The sequence below is a fragment of the Mytilus trossulus genome, chromosome 13, assembly GCF_036588685.1.
Source record: "Mytilus trossulus isolate FHL-02 chromosome 13, PNRI_Mtr1.1.1.hap1, whole genome shotgun sequence".
Classification (NCBI taxonomy): Eukaryota; Metazoa; Mollusca; class Bivalvia; order Mytilida; family Mytilidae; genus Mytilus; species Mytilus trossulus.
This window is the reverse complement of record NC_086385.1, coordinates 29,041,669-29,050,331: the sequence shown is the minus strand read 5'-3', so window position 1 is coordinate 29,050,331 and position 8,663 is coordinate 29,041,669. Positions and strand designations below refer to the sequence as shown.

At 34.1% G+C, this 8,663-nt stretch overlaps 1 protein-coding gene across 1 annotated transcript; it reads left to right on the top strand.

Moving 5' to 3' along the window:
* The first annotated feature begins 314 nt into the window (after nt 1–314).
* LOC134694222 (hillarin-like) lies at nt 315–8,444 on the top strand. The gene is made up of 6 exons (XM_063555220.1): nt 315–452; nt 4,404–4,466; nt 5,001–5,191; nt 5,888–7,007; nt 7,939–8,107; nt 8,365–8,444. Exons 1-6 carry the CDS (start codon nt 315–317, stop codon nt 8,442–8,444), a joined length of 1,761 nt encoding a protein of 586 aa, XP_063411290.1.
* Nucleotides 8,445–8,663: the final 219 nt, after the last annotated feature.

The window sequence follows — 8,663 nt, the reverse complement described above, 5'->3', positions numbered from 1 at the left end:
ACAGTGCCAAATGATTAGCATTTTAATAATCATTCTTTGTTAAAATATGACTATAAAAGATTTGGCCTAATTGTTTAACAGGTATTACTATAAATATGTCATAAAATTAAATGTTATTTATAAAATTCTGTCTATATAGGAGTGAAAACTAATTATCATTTTGACGTTTGACGAATATAACATTCCCATGGTTGGCTAAATACATGCGACATTGAGGCGTACATTATTATTGTTACGTAGATATATCTTATGGGTCGATTATTAAACAAAATATACAGGATACATGTAACTGTACAAAAAGTAAACCATATAAAATGGGTGTGTGTGCTAGTATCTTAGAAGAAGCGTTGTTGCCCTCATTTAAAATTGTTGACATTGTTATTTCTTCTGACAATAATGATGATTCTGAGGCTGAATATGACACCGATGCAAATACTTTTTCGGTTGACGAGGTACGTTATTATTATAATTTCTGTGTTGACTTGAGTTATCATTGATATGTTCATAATTATAAGTTAACTGTTAACAAAACCTTGAAATTTTGAAAAACTAAGGGAATAGATTACCTTAGCTGTATTTGGCAAAACTTTTAGGTCCTCAATGCTCTTCAACTTCGTACTCTATTTGGTCTTTTAAACATATTTTTTTATTCGAGCGTCACCGATGAGTCTTTTGTAGACGAAACGTGCGTCTGTCGTAACTATAAAATTTTAATCCTGGTATCTATGATGAGTTTATTTGCAACCACTGGGTCGATGCCACTGCTGGTGGAATTTATTTCCTCGAGGGTATCACCAGCCCAGTAGTCAGCACTTCTGTGTTAACTTGAGTTATCTTTGATATGTTCATAATTATAACTTAGCTGTTAACAAAACATTGATTTTTTTTTTAAATAAGGCTTTTCTACTTCAGGAATACATTACCTTATACCTATACCAAACCTATTGCAACTAAAATTTTCAATTACAAACGCGTTTTGCAGGATCTCGATATTGACGACTTCAAGTCTAAACCTCCTGATTGCACTTGTGCTAGTTCCCAATTCACATATAATCCTGCTGGCCACGTTATTACCGGTGACCTCAACATTGTTAATAACACTTCTCTACGAAACGTGTTATCGAAAGGTCCGAAATATCGTGAGCCTAAATCCATCAATTGGAAACACAACTTTAAAATTTTGATGGATTCAGTCGAGGATTATGCCAGGCAATGGGCTAAGCGCGAGAAGGAAGACGTAGACACTCTATCCGAATGGATTAAGGCAGTGAGGTCGTTAATACAAATCAGAATTAAGAAACTGAATGGGTCCATCAATGCCCAGGCTACGTCAATCTTCAAAGATCCAAATGTTGCTAAACACCTATCTGACCTCCATGATGAATATGTTGTTGTCCCCGCAGACAAAGCCCCAAATAACATCGTTTTTATCTGTAAAAGTCATTACATTAATTGCTTGATAAACGAATTAGGTATAGACAATTCACTTGGAAACCCAACATATACCCTCACGACACTTACCAAAGAGGAAATCCTGGATAATCATAGGTCTGTTCTTTGTTCCTTTGGCATTTCAACCACAGATGAAGAACTGGATCTTCCATCACTGTATTGGATACCTAAACTACATAAGTGTCCCTACAAACAACGGTATATTGCTGGGTCTTCCAAGTGCTCCACGAAACCCCTTTCTAAATTATTAACATCCATTTTATCAGCAATCAAAGACGGGCTACAAAGTTATTGTGAAACTGCCTATTCTAGAGGTGGCGTGAATCAGATGTGGATACTTAAAAATTCCAAAGATCTTTTAGAGTACATACAATCTAACTCTCTTTCATCTTGTAACAGTATTAAAACATTTGACTTTTCTACTCTTTACACAAGTATTCCACATTCCAAACTAAAAGACAAATTAAAAGAGTTGGTATTACTTTGCTTCATAAAAAAGAATGGCCAACGTAGATACAAGTATCTTGTCTTAGGGAGGGATAAATCATACTTTGTAAAGAACCATTCTGATTCAAACAAAAAATTCTCTGAAACCGATATTATCAAGATGCTTGATTTCTTGATTGACAACATATTTGTTACGTTCGGAGGACGTGTTTTTCAACAGACTGTCGGCATCCCAATGGGAACAAACTGTGCCCCTCTACTTGCTGACTTGTTTCTTTATTATTATGAGGCTGACTTCATGCAGGAACTTCTTAGGAAGAAAGATAAGAAGTTAGCAATATCCTTTAACTCTACTTTCCGCTATATAGATGACGTTCTTTCACTAAACAATTCAAAATTTGGTGACTATGTGGATCGCATCTATCCCATCGAATTGGAGATAAAGGATACTACAGATACAGTTAAGTCGGCTTCATATCTTGACTTACATCTCGAAATTGACAATGAGGGTCGGTTGAAGACAAAACTTTACGACAAAAGAGATGATTTCAGCTTTCCAATTGTGAACTTTCCATTTCTAAGTAGCAACATTCCAACAGCACCTGCATACGGGGTATATATCTCCCAATTGATACGATATTCCCGTGCTTGCATTTCCTATCATGATTTTCTTGATAGAGGGTTACTGCTCACAAGGAAGCTATTAAACCAAGAGTTCCAAATGGTGAAGTTGAAATCATCCCTTCGTAAATTTTACGGACGCCATCACGAGTTGGTTGACCGTTATGGAATAACCGTTTCACAAATGATATCGGATATGTTCCTTACGTCGTAACTACAATCCCCTTCCCTTTCATGAATTTGACCTACCGAATTAGACTATTTACCGGATTTGTAATCACATAAGCAACACGACGGGTGCCGCATGTGGAGCAGGATCTGCTTACCCTTCCGGAGCACCTGAGATCACCCCTAGTTTTTGGTGGGGTTCGTGTTGTTTATTCTTTAGTTTTCTATGTTGTGTCATGTGTACTATTGTTTTTCTGTTTGTCTTTTTCATTTTTAGCCATGGCGTTGTCAGTTTGTTTTAGATTTATGAGTTTGACTGTCCATTTGGTGTCTTTCGTCCCTCTTTTAAAGCTGTATTTGGCAACACTTTTAGGAATTTTTGGTCCTCAATGCTCTTCAACTTCTTACTCTATTTGGCCTTTTAAACATTTTCTGATTCCAGCTTCACTCATGAGTCAGTTGTAGACGAAATGCGCATCTGGCGTAAATATAAAATTTTAAACCTGGTATCTATGATGTGTTTATTTGCAACCACTGGGTCGATGCCTATGCTGTTTGAGATTTATTTCCCCGAGTGTTGAGTTTAGTTATCATTGATATGATCATAATTATAAATAAACTGTTAACAAAACATTGATTTTTTTTTAAACTAAGGCTTTTCCACCTCAGGAATAGATTACCTTAGCTGTATTTGACAAAACATTTAGGAATTTTGGTCCTCAATGCTCTTCAATTTCGTACTCTATTTGGCCTCTTAAACATTTTTTTATTTGAGCGTCACTGGTGAGTCTTTGTAGACGAAACGCGCGTCTGGCGTAAATTTAAAATTTTAATCCTGATATCTGTGGTGAGTTTATTTGCAGTTATAAAAGCTAATTTATTCATCTTTTCATGATCATGTCATTATAATATATTCTCTGTTCTGGCATGTAATAGTTAAAATAAATTCACTGTTTAGCTGTACTGGACACGGTAAAATATAAACACAAAAAAGTAAAAAATTTGAAAAAAGCCCGAAAAGATATAAACAAAAAATGGTCAGATTGAAAACCAAAAGTAGAATTAAGACAGACATGAACTATGACAGAAAGAAGAAAAAAGGGCAGGCAAACAGGACACCTAAAACTAAAGAATGAGCAAAATTATCCCAACTGAAAACAGGGATGGGTTCTAATGCACCGGAAAAGCTAGCATTTCCTGGTACTCTAGTGGTACCATTGTAGTTAAAATCTCTGATAAAAATTCTGTTTAATCATGTTTTCAATTATTTTGAGATTACAACATACATGTTCATGAGATAAAATTCGTCTCTTCTGATTTTTCTGGACACTGTGCAGTGTACAAGATATATTTTGGTTCTATAAAGTACCAGTTTTCTCTTCATAATATTCATACTTTTAACCCGTTATTTTCTATTCTTTTTATTTAAGCACCTCATTATTTTAAATTCTTTAACATTTGACCTATTCTTTATATTGTTTGCCCATTATTCTCGAAAAAAAACATTCAAATCCTCATAATTTAGCAAAGGAAATTAGAGAGAAAATGTCGCTTTCAAATAAATAAATAGCAAGCAAGCAAAATGAAAACAACTGAGACTTAAATTACTGTGAAGATCATTAATCATGTACGATAGAATGAACTTGTCAATTAAAACATTACCAACAAAAATTGAAAATTTGAAGTATTTGAATTACATTTTATAACTATTTTAGGACGATGACTACAATTCTGAAACTATTGAAACAGTACAGAATATCGACAGTCATGCAAAGCAGGTATGTAGATCAATAACAGTCAAAAGATCAGCAACAAACACACACACAAACATACACACAAACACTCATACATACATTACAAATCAATGGAACATGGACATAGAAGTGACGGGAAAACTGGTAACAGAAAAGCCAACATTCCGGTAATAAGTAAGCCTTAGGATAAGTGACTAAAAATACATGAAATTATAACGATTTGAAATGCAGATCAAGTGTTCCTGAACAACGTTGATAAGGATCGTCCAGCTCTTATGTTTTGAAATCAAGTACTATTTGAAAGTATCGACCGAACTTCGATTCTTAATAAGTTAAGATCAGTATATATCAAATAAGAATATATCTTTATCTCATGCAGCTTTTCTCAGGTTCTGAAGTCATTCCTTAAAAGTTTCAAGGATCTATATCCATATCGAGTCATAAGTATTTATTTTCAGTTCATACTTTTTCAGGTTACAAAGTCATTCCTTAAAAGTTTCAAGATTCTATGCCCCATATTGAATCATAAGTATTTATTTTGAATTCATACTTTTTCAGGTTCCAAAGTCATTCCTTAAAAGTTTCAAGGCTCTACTGGGATACTTTGAAATACCATTACAAGATAAAAAGGACAAACATCAGCTGCTAATCCGCTCCTTTTTAACATGGCTAGGTGGATTAGATATTCCAGATGCCGAGACGTTACCTTCGAATGATCTGAAAGAAAATGACAGCCGATCACCAGATGAGTATTTGAACCTACTCAAGAAAAATTTGAATATCTACAATTCGATCTTTATACTACTTTGTTGGTAAGTATAAATTACCTTAATACATCCTGTTGGAAAGATGCGTGGTTCCGTCTTCAGGTGAATCCTCCTTCCTCCGCTGTTTCGGCGCTGTCCTTTTCTGACCTTTTACTCCACTTTAAAATTTGTAAATGGTTATTTGGTCTAAATAGTTATCAAAGGTACCTGGATTATAATCCAATACGCCAGACGCGCGTTTTGTCTATACAAGACCAATCAGTGACGCTCAGATCGAAATAGTTATAAAATCTAAAAATTCTCATTTCCTTATTATTCATTTATAAAATCAAAAAGATTGAAAAGATTCTGTCAGAGAAAAATGACAATTCAACTGAGTCGAACACATAATTTTCAACTTTTGAACCAAAAGAGCAACAGAGAAGTACGATAATTTCATTGCTACTGTACAAATCTAAAGTATAAACTATAAAGAAATAAAAATATGTGCTTTGAGTGCCAATTAGACAAGTATGAATATATAAATAACATGGTATGTAGAGATCTGTACTTTTATGAGAATGCAAGCCAACTTAATCAAACAAAATTATTCAATATATGTATGTGCTTAGTAACTGTTATATATATATATCATTTCTGGTCGCATTTTTCAGTAAATCATATTTTTTTTAAATATAGGGCTGCTGGCATAAAATGTTTCAAAGTTAAAGGTGTCTACAAAACGGATGGATATGACAACGTGGCATCGTCAGAATGGGCGGTAGTAAAAATCAATGGAGCGTGGCAAATTGTTCATCCTTACCGAATCTGTCGTGCTCTTTCTGGAAAATTCCCGCAAGGATGGTTAAAGTCTACAACTGAGGACTTGAATACGCGCGATGTTGAAATTTTGAAAACTTCTTTCCTAGATTATTACATTAACCCAAAGCCAGAGCAGTTCATCTACGAGCTTTTCCCTGATGATACTGAATGGCAACTACTTCCGGATCCGATTACTGAAAAGCAATTCTTAAAACAAGAGTTATATCACCATACGTGGTGGGAAACAGGCCTACGATTGACAAGCAAACGACAATACAGATTAACATCAACAAAAGGGAAGGTATCTATCACACTACATGGTACTGAGCAATCAGTGAACAATCTGGTCCTGTGGTACGATTTAAATCTTCTTGAATCAATCGGCGAGACAAGAGAAGACTCACATATACATGGCCATGACTATTTTCAAAGATCAGTTTTTCTTGTTAGAAATGATACCTCTTGGGTATGCAAAGTTTTACTTCCTGTCAAAGGAACTTACAGAATTGTATTTTATGGTGGAAAATTGCACAAACCTCTTACGGCAATTTGTCAATTTAGATTGATTTGCAAGGAAACCTACAAAGACCCCGTTCCACTAGCTGTCGATCCTGGGCGTGTAGGACTAGGACCCGGGCCATTTGCGAGAATAGGTGGATTAATATCTCCAACATATCAAAATGGTGTCATTCAATTAGAAATGAATAATACATTGAAGCTGAAATTTCGAGTCGGTTATAAATTGCTGGAATGTTTCAAAATCAAAGCCAATCTTTACAATTCAAATGGTATTGTTTTGAAAAGAGATACCACTAGCATGGTGGACTGTTCTATTTCAAACACAATACAGGGAAAGGAAGTGACGATTACTGTCACTACTCCTGATGATCCAGGCTACTATATGCTGGAACTTTTAACTAACAAAGATGAAACCAAATGGACGAGTGCTTGCTACTATCTTTTAGTGTATAAAGCATTAACACAAGTATTTATTGAGGTTAGACTTATTATGTTTGTCTTACTTAGTCATACACACCACATTACTAATTATTGTTATTAATTTGTTACAGCAGTTTCTTTTAATTGCAATTCTTTAAATTGCAAACTTTCTTAAATTTAAGGCTTGCCTCTCAACTTTTTAATGATGGACAGTCTAATTTGAAATCCATTCCCAAGTGGCGACATCAAAATCCATACTTTAGGGGCGACATCAAAAACCATACGTATACATTTACAATCGGAACTCGCCATAATACCGTATAGCGGATTATTTTCGAGGGTGTAACATTTCGCGATTTTCATTGAGAAAAGTGTACGAAATATTTTGGCGCTTATTATTTTCAAAACTTTTATCAATAACTTTGCATGAACACTTTTGAATTGGCGGAATTTATTTTGGCGATTGTGTTCTATCCACGAAAACAAGGGAAAATTTACATTCCGCGAAAATAACCCACTATAGTACCGTAATACGGTAGTAGTGTAAACAAATACAAGATAATATATATCAATTAGTTGGCTTCAAGATATTGCCTCTTCCTATCATCATTTTATCATTCCTCGATCATTTTAATTAACGGTCTATAATGTATGACGATGACCATCTATCATTCCTCGGTCCCTTTTAACTGTCTTTAGTTTATGATGTTGACCAAGAGTATATCATTAGTTAAATTTTATAATTACGCCAGACTCGCGTTTAGTCTGCAGATGATTCCGAACGACGTCATTCACTACTTCCAAAAATAATTGTTATCCTCAATGCTCTTTAACTTAGTACTCATTTGGCTTTATGATATTTTGATATGAGCCTCACTGATGAGTCTTATTTAGACGAAACGCGCGTCTGGCATACTAAATTATTATCATGGTACCTTTGATAACTTTTTAAAACAAAACGTTTATATGCCTTACATCTTAATTTACAGCGGTGTTCACAGAAAGTTAGAAAAAATATTTTGATGAAAGTGACTGAAACGGGAGATGCTCACCAGATAATGGTCAAGATACAAGACTGTACAAATAAAAAGTTTCCTGAAAATGATCTAGATATCCAGAAAGCAAGAGGAAAAGTTGCTTTACTGAAAACATCCAAAAGTAATACTATAATCTTATTAATATTGAAACGATTACAAATATAGAAAATAAATATTGACAAACGGAACAGTTAACTTATGAGTTCTGCATGTAAACAAAATCGCATAATAATTCACAAGCAAATTTAGATAAATTGACATATTTGAGTATCTGTACTGTATTGTAGAAAAGTAGAAAATTAGAGTTTTTCTACAAATATGTTTTGCTTGTCATTATATTATAATCCTAACTTGAACTTTTACTTCTTTATTTTACAGAGAAATCACAAATCTTGAGTACAATCTTTACAAAAGAATCATGTGATAGTTCAAATATTGTAAGTCAGAGTCAGTATTAGAAGAGATTTTATGAAATACATAAAAACCTAAGAAGTCTGAACAAATACTTGAGACAAATGTACTGTTCTTCTTCCCTGTCCAGTCAATCATTGGACATGCGCAGTTTGTTCCCAGAAGAAAAGTACGTCATAAGAATGGTGATTATACTCTTTGGAAAACCAGTTGAAGAAGAAGAAGTAATTATATAAATGCATTAACTTACAAAAAATCTAATAAAA